The 14,294-nt window shown below is 38.6% G+C and overlaps 1 protein-coding gene across 7 annotated transcripts in view; it reads right to left on the bottom strand.

The window, feature by feature from the left end:
• LOC146479886 (uncharacterized) overlaps positions 1–14,294 on the bottom strand; it is a 134,881-nt gene that overhangs the window by 85,876 nt on the left and 34,711 nt on the right. For 3 of the 7 annotated variants that reach the window (XM_085110758.1, XM_085110759.1, XM_085110761.1), the window contains exon 19: positions 2,418–2,456. The exons of 1 other annotated variant lie outside the window; for it this stretch is intronic. In XM_085110758.1, the coding sequence (XP_084966884.1) occupies positions 2,418–2,456 (39 nt within the window). Of the gene's footprint in view, positions 1–2,417; positions 2,457–3,854; positions 3,955–4,551; positions 4,609–5,961; positions 6,048–6,622; positions 6,743–14,294 lie in introns of all 7 variants that reach the window. 3 more of the 7 variants (XM_085110756.1, XM_085110760.1, XM_085110757.1) reach the window with 2 other exon arrangements.

Genomic DNA, 14,294 nt, shown 5'->3' with positions numbered 1-14,294 from the left:
GACGAGGCTGATTATAACAGTGTTTTGTACGTCTGAGTCAATTTCAAGTTTATAAAACCGTTCTTATTTGCAAGCGTCGTGATCAATCAACCAAACAAATACAGAGTAACAAAGTTCAACATGGTCTTCATATTTTTGAGCGTTTTCATTTCATTTTTTATCAGTTCAAAAAGCCCCAAATTTCAGTTGATTGATTATATTAAGGCAAGAGAAGATCCTGTCTTGATTAAGGCTAATCCAACGGAGTCATTTACTGCGTGCACCACATGCTACAGGCATACAGGATGGTAAGCCTGAGGATTGGGAAAAGGGTGCTATTGAAACAGACTCCAAACAGGTTTGCGATATTTTAATTTTAACATCAGAAAAGAAAACAGAAAACTTTAAGATTTCACTGTTTCAAAATGTCTCCATATAATCAGGAGATGCCTTCTTATTTTAGGGGAATGTCTTCATAACTCAACGTCGGTGGAAGTTCAGATTCGGAAAGACGCAGACAAAAATTTATAGGTCGCAGATTTTGATAGATAGATATTTTCGTGTCGAAGACTGAATTTACTTGAGCATACTGTAGTTAATTTAGGGACTGGTTATGAAACCTTGGCATGAAAATAATGGTGCTGTAATTTACGTTGGAAGCGCCGCGACCCGTGCACAATCCTTTGTTTTAATGTTCACATTTCAAACTCTATTGTGGTTTGTGCACAGTCAAGGCCAAAACCGTAAGAAAAACACATAACGAGCAAGTTTGTCAGGCTTAATAACCATTGCCTTTTATTACCTTTGACGAGCTATACCCTCATTTCGTCTGTTGGACCAATCACCTTATAAAATATTAGGTGCAGTACTTATTGTTTTTGTGGTTTCTGCAATGATGTACTTGGTTTTTCGACATTTTTTAGGGGTTTAATAATTAAATTCGACGTACATTACAGGAGGATCCTCGTTTTAACCATTTAAGCCTCAATGGTGACCAGCTAACTTTTAGAAAATTGACTTTTGTTATTAAATTAAGCAGAAAAACTAACGCGGAGAGATTTCGACGTTTCGATGACATCCTGTCATCATTATCAACAAAATGAAGAAAATTTACATAGGTAAGTAGACAAAACTAAACTGAAAACAATAGTCTATTGTTCTAAGCGAGTGAATCATCAAGTGACCTCACACAAAGGAAAACCAAAGTCAAGTGAATAATGTGGCACGTATTGAGTCTGATTGGATGTTAAGACTTGGTCTGTACTTCTTAATCAGGAGCATCTCGTATACCAGACAGTCCATCTTTCCTTGGCATTTCCTCAGAACTGCGAAATTCTTGGCTAAGTCAAGAGATCTAGGGCTGGTATCATGATCTTGTTGAAGATGTCTGCAAATGGATGAAGAACTGCGACAGTGTTCTTCAATTCTCTGAAAAAGGTGTCGAGTTGTGAGGCCTATGTATTCTGCATCGCACAGAGGACAGGAAAATTTGTAGACCCACTGTGTTGATTGATCAGAGAGGGCTTTTGTTCTTTTACGACAAGTGCATCACCCAGTTTACGGCTAGTGTAGATGGGCTGTAGAGGTGTTCCGATTCTGTTGCTAAGGTTGTTGAGTTGTTTTCTTAAGACGTCAGCAGACTTTTGGCCTTTGAATGGCAGCAGTATCCGCACAGGTTGTTCAACTGGTACCACAGGGTCCTCTTTTACCGGTCGGTCCGGTCCGACTGAAAATTGTCGTTCCATTTCCAGAAATTCCAATCCCGCTCCTCGTCACTACGCAATAGCCAAACTGGCGCTGGCAGGATGGTACTGAAGTCAATTTGTACAAGTCCAGTGTTTGTAAGCTTCTGACGCAAGACCTGAACATTCTCCATATGCACAGTAACGCACACAAGGCTCAGGGACACCACTGATTTGTTATGTTCTGCCTTTTATCAGTTTTTAAACACAGATTTTATATTCTCCGAATGTTGACGATGTTTTCCCTCGTTTTACTCTTTGCAATATGGGAACCTTACTGCTTTGACAGTCGATGCGAGATATGTCCAGAAAGGCAGACTAATGAGATGCATGAACTGTTTGATAGACATCATTTTGAAAGATTCTCTCAACTCGGGAAGGGCTTTAGAAATTCAAAAAGAAAAAAGGGGGTAACCACAAATCTTTTAGAGATAGTGAGAGTTCAATTTGGCAAAACGCGCTCTATATTGTTTTGTTCTTTAACGTTTTTTTGCAAATATTGTTGTTTAACTATCTCTGAGCGCGTGGTTACGCCAAAGTTTTTTTTTTTTTTGGATTCCAACGGCCCTAACTGAGATGCTTTTCCCGCATCGGCAAAAGTCACAAGCGACGAAAAAATATTGCTGTATTAGGAGGCACTATCCTTAACAGAAAAAAACGACTGCTTTGTGGTCTGCAGCAGAACCGAATACTCACCCGCTTCCGTAGGGAACTTCAAGGTAGACGGAGTAACATCTGAAAGATTGAAGTAGAAAATGACTGCGATAAGTTAAGTTACAAAAATAAAAGGGAAAATGGCGTCCTTTTTTACATAACTTTTCTGAGGAGCTGTTACATGAGGCAAATTTTTCCTGCAACTTGCAACACAACGCCGCTACCAAATAAATCGCGGACGAAATTGCGCGTCTAACACACCCTCATCGCAACTTGTCACACCACGAAAAATGAGTTGCGAGCTGCAGCCTAAAAAGTAGACAGGTATTCTACTTGCGTTGTAGCGTGAAATATTAGTTTCTCAATGCATCTTGCAAAGTAATGCTCACGGCAGCAAGGAAAATTGCCGAATTTACATAACAATTAACAAGCAATAAACCGAATTTCTTTGTTGAATCGATTAGTCATCGGATTATGCTAGTGTAAAAAGTTGGCGGCTGTAAATTTTACCACAATACTTTGCAAACACAGCCATTAGGCATATGGAAAGCCAATTTTTTTGCTAATTTTTCCAGTGTATTAACAACATTGCGTATGCTACGTTTGAACTTTTTTGTCCGTTTTTATGCTGTGTTTAAAACACGAGCAGCAGTGATTTATCGGGATTTAAGACCACGAGGCGCAACCGAGTGGTTTTAGACTCGATAAAACACGTGCTGCGAGTTTTTTGAACATCCTCTGGAAAAACGTGTGTCAATAGAGTTCATAACAATGACGCTTTTGTGAACGTTGGAAATTAGCGTACGAGGAAAACACTAACACCGCATAGTAACAAGGAGGAGGTTTATCGGGTTCTAAAACCACTGCACGTGATGTTTTATCGACCATTTGATAGGTCAGTGGGCTTATGAATTATTAATGAGTTTTTGAAGATTCGTACGTTAAGAATTATGGGTAAATGTACCAGCCTCCATCTTGTACGGTAGATTAGATGGTTCGCATCATCAACATGTTTTCATCAACACGTAGTTCCATCAGGTAGTTAGCGGATAGAAAACTCAAATTTGCTGTCTAATTGTGAAATGACGAGTCCCAAATGTTCTTTTTCAGTCCAAAACACGAGCTCTTAGCAGAAATCAAATGATGTCATCACTTTCAAACGGTAACTAGCGAGGCTCCGGTATCTTCTTCTTTTTGATTATTCAGAAATATCAGGAAAAAACTAAATAAGTAACCAAAACCGACTAAAAAGAACAATAAAATGATCAAAAAGTGTATGAGTGTGGAAAGTTGGAGAATTCATTTTTGGGAAAAAATCTGAAAACATTAAAATTTTGACATTTGTAATATCATAATTGACAGCCATCGGCTAAGAAAAGTCGCCAAGTCTCGTGGCTATTGCTGACAGGTTAAAAAGGTTTTAAATCGTTCAAACAGGTACTTCTTCATTATGATTGGATGCCAAGAATGAGGACTTACCTGGACCGAGTGTAGGGTCAGGGCGTTTCCTCCGATACAGATTTAAGGCGATGTCTATTTCATTTTGGCTATAATTTGCGAACATTGGAAGAACAAACACCTGCAGAAGAAAGGCGACAACATAAAGAAGCGTTTCTTGCATCGCCACATATTACGATGTTGCAAAAGCGTATAAGTACGAAAAAGTGCTAAAATTAATACCAAACAAAATGAAAACAGGTAAAACAGGTAAAATCACATCTAACGATCTTGGTCATTTAATGTTGGATAATCCATGGTTATGAGGGTGGAGACGATAATGATAATAATCTGGTAACAGTTATCTGGCAATGGTAATGGCGATCAAAATGGGAATGATAACCATAACTTTAACGTTGTGGTAATGATAAAAACAATGTAATATGCTAAAACTATGGAGCTGACGTTATTCGTCAGTGTTATATTTGATAATCTATGATATGATATGATATGATATGATATGATATGATATGATATGATATGATATGATATGATATGATATGATATGATATGATATGATATGTTATGTTATGATAATCTATAATATGATATGATATGATATGATATGATATGATATGATATGATATGATATGATATGATATGATATGATATGATATGATATGATATGAGTGTTTTTCACTATTAAGTGCTACCCTCTTTAAATAAAGGATTTACTTACCGCGAGGTAGACCGTCCTCTCCTCCCACGAAGCGGAGAGTTTTACACTCGTTAGGTTCTCAAATGGAACAAAAACAGGTTTACTTTAATAGAGGTGAGGTTGAAAAAGGGGAGACGACAGACGCGTGTAATGAGGAATACAGCCATTCAGGGAGTACGATTATTTTGGAGCTGTTTTCTATTCTTAATTCTTATTCTATACATATAAATATGACAAATACTACAGCTGAATCTCTCTTGAATCTCAGAAAGTCGGACCGTAGGTTTAGAAACCCATTCAGTTCGGAAGTAAAATTAGGAGTTTGATAATAACTGTCAAAATGTTCGCCTCTGATTGGCTCGTAGATATTATTTGTTAGAGTACAGACAATAAAAATGTAAATAAAATACCGCTTGAACTTTTTCCATTTTAATGTAAAAAGCAAATTAACGGCAGTGTTCTATAGCTTATACTGTTATAGACCGTAACAAAATTTGGCAGTAAGACCACTCGCCGTTCCATTTGAGTTTTGAACACTTTATGGCCTCATTTTATGGTCTAAAAGGGCATTGATGGTTTGCATGTGACGTCATGGCGGTGGACAGGAATAACGAGATTTTTCTCCTCTGGGAGTTCCCTGCCATTTTTATGCAAACTTTGTGAACAAATTTTCTTTTGTTTTGTCCACCAACATGGCGGCGATACGAACCACCTATAGACCATAGAAAACTGCCGTCCATTTGTTAATTATGCCATCATTTGAGCCCGTCGAATATATCCTAAAGTGTGACCATTCAAATGAAAGCTTTTGAGCAATACTTTCCTGTGGTACTGTTTATTATGCTGTGCAAGGTGGTCTACTTTTGAATCAGCTTATGAAATCCTAAAGTGTGACCATTCAAATGAAAGCTACTTAGCAGCACTTTCTTGTGGTGCTGTTTATTATGCTGTACAAGGTGGTTCTGCTATTGAGTTTGTGGATGAAATTCTAAAATGTGACCATTCAAATGAAAGCTACTGGGCAGTAGTTTCCTGTGGTGCTGTTTATTATGTTGTACAAGTTGGTCTACTTCTGAGTCAACAATACTTTCCTGTGATACTGCTTATTACGTTGTGCAAGGTTGTTCTATCTTTTGAACTTATGAATAAAATCCTGGAGTATGACAATTCAAATGAGCTACAAAGGAATACTTTCCTGTGGTGCTGTTTATTATACTGTACCAGGTAATTGTAACTATTGAATCTGTGGATAAAATCCTAAAGTGTGACCATTCAAATGATCGCTACTGAGCGGTTCTTTCCTTTCAATGAGGCCGCGCTATTCATTATGCTGTAAAAGATGATATTATGACTTTCTGAGTCTTTGGATCAAATCCTGAAGTAATGAAGCTGTTATTAAGCGCTCATTAAACGTAGAACCGTAGGTATTACCTTTAAAACGTAAGACGAGATAACAAGAGGTGATCCAGGAGAGCCATACGAAAGGCAATATCCTTTCCAATGTTGCGAGGAATTGGCTGTATAACAAAGAAATACACTCATCTCAAAAAGGTGACAGAATACCTCCACCATTTAATTTGCAATTGTGCTGTTACAAAAGTCAGGAGTACTTTACCGCGGTCAGTTCTGAAATACTTCCCCACACCCCTCACCAAGAACTGAAAAATCTCAGACCCAAGAAGTATTCGCATAAGAAACCTTCTAACCTCCCCCCACCCCCCCCCCCCCCCAACTTTCCCAACCGTTCTACGGATTGTTAGGGTTGGCTATTTTAAGCTGTTAGCCCAGTGCTTCAAGCTGAAATTTGAATTTTAAAACGCAAAATTTCCTTCAATTATAACAATCTTCTTTCCCCCGGAAATGAGATCCTAAAATGTCCTTTGAATGAACACAAGCCCTGAACTCGTAATTTAATATTCGGAATTTTACGGAATCTGAAACAAACCTCGCCGTGTAACATTTTGCCATACGAAATAACGAAGTAACTTAAAATCAAATGCTGTTTCACGAAATCTAATAGGCCGCCTGCATGTGATTGGCCACATCGAAGTCTGCGGAAGCCTACGTTACAAGTCACGGTTTTCTGAATTACCTGTAAAAGGCTTCCACGAAACCCTGAAATACCAACTAGAGCTATTTTCTCTGTCATGTAAGGTGACGTTTAAATCGTTGATAATCCAACGAGGATCGCTTCGTGTCTTTTCATAACAAGCTGTTGGGAAAAGAAACAACAAGTCAGTCCACGTTTTGTTTAATAATCATTGAGACAAGTATAAAAGTAAGTCAATTCTTTACTTATGGAGGGTAGCACTTAATAGTGAACAAATTATAAACTTATGGCCCTCTGTCTAAAACTGAATAAAACTGGAAAATTACAAAGGAAAAGATAATAATAACAAAATAGAAAATAGAAAAAACAGAAAATTATAAAACAGAAATTACACAAAATAGAAAAAATACAATAACAACAACATTCTGAATAAAAAAATTGAATATTGAGAACTACGAATAAAAATGCGGCAAGGCTTATAGTTCTTTTCAAAATTTATCCCTAAGGGCACGTCTAAAAGATATAAGAGAAGCTTTTTTCTTTAGGTGAGAGGGAAAACTATTCCAGATTTGTACAACTTGAACTAAGAATGATCATAGTTAATAAAAGGCAATGGTTCTGAAGCCTGACAAATTTCTTTGTTATATGTTTTTGTTAGCATTTTTGGCCTTGACAGTGCACAGACGACAATAGATTTTGAAATGTGTTGGAGCAACTGACCAGTAGAGACGTTCGTGTTAAGATATTCAGCTGTAGTGTGAACATTCAAACAAATTATTGTGCACTGTCGTGGCCCTTCCAACATAAATTGCAGTACCATTGTTTTCACGGCAAAGTTTCATAACCAGTCCCTCTATTAACTATGGAATGATCTTCCACCTTCTGTTGTCCTGTTATAATGTGGACAAACAAAATTACAATTCGTAAATCAAGTGCTCCGTGTGTACCGTGAGGTGTTCAGTTTAATAGAATCCGTAAGATAATCAGGAACGACAAGCTGTGCCCTCAGTGTTGTAAAGAATAGAGCACTGGGCTATTTTGGCCTCAAAGTAGAAAGGTAGCCATTGCAAACGATTCTGTTGTGAAAGTCTTCTTATGCCATATATAGTAAAAACGCGGGGCCGGGACAGGGTGTCCTTTTTTTTATTTTATTTCTTTTGTTTTCTTCCTGTTTTCTTTTGGTCAAAACTATACAAATTCTTAACCAAGGTACTTTCGCTCTACATAAAATTGCTATTAGATCGTCAAGAGGAAACACGTGATTTGCTTTGAAGCTCCAAAGTGCTTATTACTATATGGAGTAAATTCTTTGGTATGTGTATACGAGATCCTTAAGACTATCAATTAAAAGCTATTTTAAAACATTATCTTTGAATACAAAAGGAAGAGGCCAAATGCTAGTGACTAGTTCTAAATTTCATCTCTTTTACCCCTATTACTGCCGTTTGGACACCTAAAAAAGGCTTCTTCGGAATTGAAATGAAGATAGAGACAGGGAGGTAGATAGAAGAGAGAGATAGGGAAAGACAGAGAGACAGACAGACAAACGAACAGACAGAGAGACAGACAGACAGAACACACCGACAGACAGACAGAGACAGATCATTTCTGGGACTTAACTACGGAACACTGCACGTTTCACGTTTTCCTATGCCTCAACTAACATTCAGCTCAAATGAGCTTACAAAAAAAGAAAACGATGAGAATATAGTTACATAAATGAAAGAAATTAAAAATCGTTGTGAAAAAGTTAAACGAAATTAGAATGCTATAAACAGGCTCAACAGGCTGCATTTTAATTATAGCTTTAAGGTGCCGAGAGAGGTTGTATCCCTGACAGGTTTTTGGTAGGGTTTTCCCAGGACAATTTTAGCGCAGTTTGAGACAGTGCAACGACTTCAACAGGGGCCACCCGAGGTTTTTTAACCAATCAGGAGCCAATTCGTTCACAAAGAATTTCGACTTTGTGGTTTTCAAAGCCAGTCAATTCAATCCTAAAATTAACTTGTATCTTTCGACTGTGGAAACAGATGCGGCAGATTCAAAATTTCATCAAAATTTTGAAGCGGCCGCATTTGATTTTCCGACTGTGTGTACAGCTCGACTGAGAAAACACAGCTACATCAAATATGTAGACAGAAGTGCACTTGGTAAGGACTTACTCATCCTTTAAAAAGCATTAGCCAACAAAATTCCATTGTACGATGATGCAGACTGAAAATTGCCCTATATTATCGAGCGTTACAAGCGAGCTAATGTTGACATTCTTTCACTAGTGCAAATGAAAGACCACACATTTATACTGCATTATGTTATTGAGTTTACAGTTTACATGTAAATACACAATTCAAGTTGTTGCGCTCAAATGTCTGTTTAACTTTAACTTTAAACGGGAGAATGTTTGGTCGCTGGGAAAAGTTTGACCGACAATTCTTATCAGCCATATTTACCGCATAGTAGCGAAGCTCTAAGAACAGATGTGATATTTAACAAATAGATTCCATTTTGCCGTGCGTCTGTACTCTGATAACGCACAGATGACGTCAAAACGTGGTGAGAACAAAGAAGTACGCTACGAGCCGCAGGCGAGTAGCGTGACTGATGTTCTCACCACGTTTTGACGTCCTCTGTGCGTTATCAGAGTACAGACCCACGGCAAAATGGAATCTATTTGTTTTATACAATAAAGCAAGACATTTCAACACATTTCGTGAGCGAGCATCGCGTTGCCTGAGCTGAGTCAAAAACTTTCCAGCAAACTCAGTTTTGGACTACTACACACATGCAATTGTGATCTTCTAAATAAGAGTACAATCCGAAAGAATTTCACTGACAATATTTTCGAAACTAACCTTTATTCCAGAAGGAAATCCTGCCCTCAAAATATTACAACATGTAAGTCGCTTCACTGCGATCTGTAATCGATTACTCGCCATTACCGGATTTCTATCGGCGACATATTTCGACAAATATTTGCTTACTTTTCACGTGACAACAAAGTTCTAGCTTTCCTATCCTGGTTGACGTCACTCTCAACGGTCTTTGTCCAATTTTTTATTGAACAGTTTTCCTTTCCTGAGAAAATTTGCCTGTGTTTGTCCACTACTCGCAAAAACAGTTTGCAAAACTTTGTTGACCAGTCGCTCTGGCTGGACTCTAGACTCTGATCACGTGCGCCAGTCACACCACTCGATGACGTCAATCGTGCGTCTATACTCTAATCACACACTCCTCTAGACCAATCAAAACGCGAGCTTTACACAGTTCATTGTATAAAGTCTGATATATTCGTTGCCGATTTCCCTTTAGATCAGTCCACATTTTTTCGGCTTCCGTATTTTTATGAGGTTTGTTGGTTGGAATAAAGGCCATTTCTTGTTTTCAAATTGTTTATAAATTTCGTTCGGTCAGTAAATCCCGAAGTTTGGTCGCGGTCGCTTCGGGATACGTGTATTTTTATAGGATCTGTCGCGTCTATTCCCACCGCCAAGTTAAATTTAGGAATGAATCTGATTGGCTTTTAAAACCACAAAGTCGAAAGTTTTTGTTAACGAATCGGCTTCTGACTGGTTAAAAAACCTTGGGTGGCCCCGGTTGAAGTCGTTGCACTGTAACACATTCTCCTCTTTTAGTTCGTACGAACACTGTTACCTTGTTGTTCCTCGCTCAATTCTCGACGCGTGCGAAGACGGAAACGTGAGCCAGTCCATGATATACCTAGAGAAGGAAAATAAGAGGTTAAAAGTATTCCACTCTTGTGGGTGGACTTTGTTTTTTAGGCGTAATGAACACAAAATGAGAGTTGCGGTTCCAAAGCCCATTGATTCCACCATGTCAGTTCAGGACGAGCCAACACGTTTCCGGATCTGAGCCAAACTATGCAAACCTGTTCAGATGTAGGTCATGCAGAAACTAAACGTGGTTTTAAAGACCAACTTTCCGCCGAAAGGACAAAATTTCCGCACAACCTCTACATTAATTATGTATACATTTTGCGATGACTCAAACTCCACACGCTCGCCGTTTTTTAAAGAGGATTACTATCACACTGGTGTATGTATAATTAATGTATGGGGCTGTGCAAAATCTTTCCAGCCAACGAACTGATTGCGATAAGCGATCGTTTGGAAGGCACAGAAAACCATGCACTGTAAACTTGGTTGTCAAATTCATCGTATAGGATAAACACTAAAGTTTTGGGAAATGTAAATAAACACTGCCCTCCTTTTTTAGATTTTACGCCTCGCATCGGATAAACGATACCACAAAAGGGAAAAATTTCAAAAGCGTTTGTTGAGGCATCAGTATCAGCATGAATAATTACAAAAAAGAGGAAATATTCAAATTTAGAGCAGTTGGAACAGTATATAATGACTGCATTGTTTTTTGGTTTTGTTTTACATAGTAGAAAATTATAAGTTATATATATTTAGCGATGATTACCTTTGTTATTTTCTTCAGCACATCTTTGATCACAAGAAACGAAGGAAGATTCCTAATGAAATTAAAACAAACAGATTAGGAAATAATCTTACCGTTGAGAAAAACCAAACTTCTCAGGTTGATTTGCATCTTCCGCGAATTAATTTCTTAGTATGGGGTGCCTTGCAAACTTCGTGATTAAAATCTGAAACATGTTGAGGCAGAGGGAATATTGTTTGACGAACAGAGCTGAAGCGCCCTTGTTCGTGGATATGTGACGTGGAGAAAATTCTTGGAAAAAGGGGAACTTCAGTATTCAAGCAAAGCAAGTGTTTGTTTTTACGCAACATTACTTTTTCTCAGAATCCAAACAACTGTTGCGTGACAAAAAGCAAAAAAGGGAAAATAACAATTGCTTTGCGCATGCTCAGCATGAGTCATGCGGACGGTGTTTAGCCTTTTAAAAATTAGTACTCCTCAAATATTTAATAATAGGATTCCATCCACGAGCCATATTATATGATTCGATTTGAAGGAAAAGGCTGGATCTAATAGATTTGGCAATCCTTTATTGCAAGGAGCAGTTGATAGATCCACCGAAACTGACAAAAACGTAAAGAAGTACTTAAATATTCTGTTACTCGTAAATGAATTCTGTGTCTTATAAAGTATCTATCTATCTAACTTCTCGTTGGCTACTCGCGCTTAAGAATTTGCGCAATTACGTCTTTTTAAAGTGAAATAGGATCTGATTAACCCTCAGGTCCCTTTGGTGTCTAGTTGATATCTCTATGATCCCTCTATGGGACTAGGAATTAAGGGTAGCTTGCCGTTGTTCCCACTGTTCGTTATATAATTCATTAAAGAAAAAACTAAATGGCATAAACATTTTACTTGAAAAACAAAATGATGGCAATGGTGAAGAGCTTCGAAAGCACTTTCTCAGTTTGCGTGCAGGGGAACGACCGGAAACACTTCGAGGTTTTTGAAACGCAGACTATCACGTTACTTGAGATACCCATGTACGTGGGCAATTTCATAACAAAGTAAAATAAGCATTTCGTCCATTTGTAGCGGGTGTATTGTTCATTACAGTACGCTAACACACTACCAACCGACTCAGTTGGATTAACAATAGTAACTCGATCGTTGGTTTCTTTAATTGTATCAAAGGAGAGAAAAGTTTATCAAGGTCGTGGTCCGCGGTGTCTACTCCATGCTTGGTTTTGTAACTTATTACTCGGGCCGTAAGGCGGACCGAGTTAAGGTTTCGGTAGCATTATCAAATTCTTTTTTCTCTTTGGGGTCGCGATGGGCCGAGAGATAAGACTTCGGGCCACGAGTTATTGTTCTCGGTCTCGTTTTTTGTACTCGGCTGGTACGAGATACGTTTTCTGTCGTGTTATCAAATTCTTTAAATTCTCGATCGCGTTCTTTGTTTTCGAGCCGTGAGGAATGTTTACAATATGCGAGCCAGACGTGCGAGGCATGCGAGGCATGAACAACCCCAACATAAACTGCTAAACGTTAAGCTAACCGGGGAGCTATTAAAGCTAACCTAAGTGCTATTTAGGCTAACTGGAACTGAAAGAGGATCCACCCCCAAGAGAACTTGCTCGCAGGCTATCTATTTGGGGAAATTGGCGATGCTGAGGTTATCACTGTTAAAAGATTGTAGGCTTTACGCACCACACAGTCAAATATGGCCCGAGTATAAGCTGGAAACAGCTTCTTGTACTATAGTAGCTTTCGAACCTTGCTTAACTTGCTTGTCTTTTTAGGTCAAATAGCCCAGTTTTCCTTACTTACAGTGTTATGCGCGCATCATACGCAAGATCGAAGGGCAACATATAAAGCGGTTCAAAAGAAAAGGATTAATGCTAAAGTATTATACTGACACTTGATCTCTTGTACGACTCAAGTTCAAAGTTTGATGTTTTGCGCTTTTTTGGTTTGGTTCTGTTCAGCCGGTATCGCAGGAGAAATGTTACAAATCCCTATCTCAAACTGAACTGGCTTAAGTTAAAGCCTGAACAAACCGCTTCAGTTCAAAACCTACGACTTTTCTTTGCCGTTCACACTGCGTTCGTAACCGGCAAAACCATTTCACATTTCATCCGTCGCTGATCATTTTCGATTAATTTTCCCAAAAATGGGTCAAATTCGTGGAAATTCATACAGAATTGCCACGATAGTGTCATTGTGAGTGCCCTCGGGAGTACATTTAGTTTATCAGCCGGACAAAATAATTAATGCTATTTAGTATGATGAGCGCTACAATTGGGAAAAGCATGGAAAAGCGACGCAAGCATCGAAAGAACAATTTCAGAATTTGGCCATCGGAGTCAGCGCTGCAATCGGGATAAGCCCCAGTGAAGCAACGATCGAGCTAAAGATCCTTTTGTATTGCTTTCTGTGTCGTACTCATTCTTTAGTATCGTGACAAGAATACAAAGGTTGGAGAAACCGAGTTGCATCAACACATAATTGTTCAAATATTTGGCTTTGACCCACTCAAGTGGTCAGAGTAAAATGCAGACTGCAGACTGCAGACTGCAGACTGGGGGTAAAATGGAGACTCGGGGTAAAATGCAGACTGAACACTGCAGACCAGGGGTAAAATGCAGACTAAATTAAATTAAATTTTGTTCTGTTGGGCAAGTTGTGTTCCGAAAAGTAATCATTCATTTTAAACATTTTAAGTCAATTCACCTGCAGATTCCACAGATTCACTGGACAAGGAAGAGCCGGCCACATCGGTGGAACAAATAAAAGAAGCCTCTGAGAAAAGACAGGGTCCAGAAGAGTTCAATTCGAGTTCAATTCGATCGTAGACCCGCTGAGTTTAAATTGCGTTAAAATTGCGTTACACAAAATATAAATTACTGTGGGCCCGGAAGTTGCGCCCGGGAGCTGGTGATTGCGGTTTGTGAAGTAAAAAAAAATCACGGCGAACGAATGTGGGGGCCGATCGAAAGGATATTTATGACAGTTTTATGGCAAAAAGGAAAGCAAAAAACGGTAAAATTAGATTCAGGAGTTCATTGTACAAAGCCATGATTGAATTGAACATGAGTACATGAGTCGTCGAGTGTTTTAACTTTAAAAAGATAGTCTTTATAATTTTATAGTCTGCATTTTACCCCTGCTCTGCAGTGTTCCGTCTGCATTTTACCCCGAGTCTGCATTTTACCCCCAGTCTGCAGTCTGCAGTCTGCATTTTACACTGACCGCCCACTCAAGACCCAAAGGAGGAAAAAAAGTCTCAAATGTCATTACTTCTCAATTTGCA

This window comes from Pavona decussata, unplaced genomic scaffold (assembly GCF_977016875.1).
Source record: "Pavona decussata unplaced genomic scaffold, jaPavDecu1.1 SCAFFOLD_58, whole genome shotgun sequence".
In the NCBI taxonomy this organism is placed as follows: Eukaryota; Metazoa; Cnidaria; class Anthozoa; order Scleractinia; family Agariciidae; genus Pavona; species Pavona decussata.
Note: the sequence above shows the minus strand (reverse complement) of the source record. Positions and strands in the feature narration are given on the sequence as shown.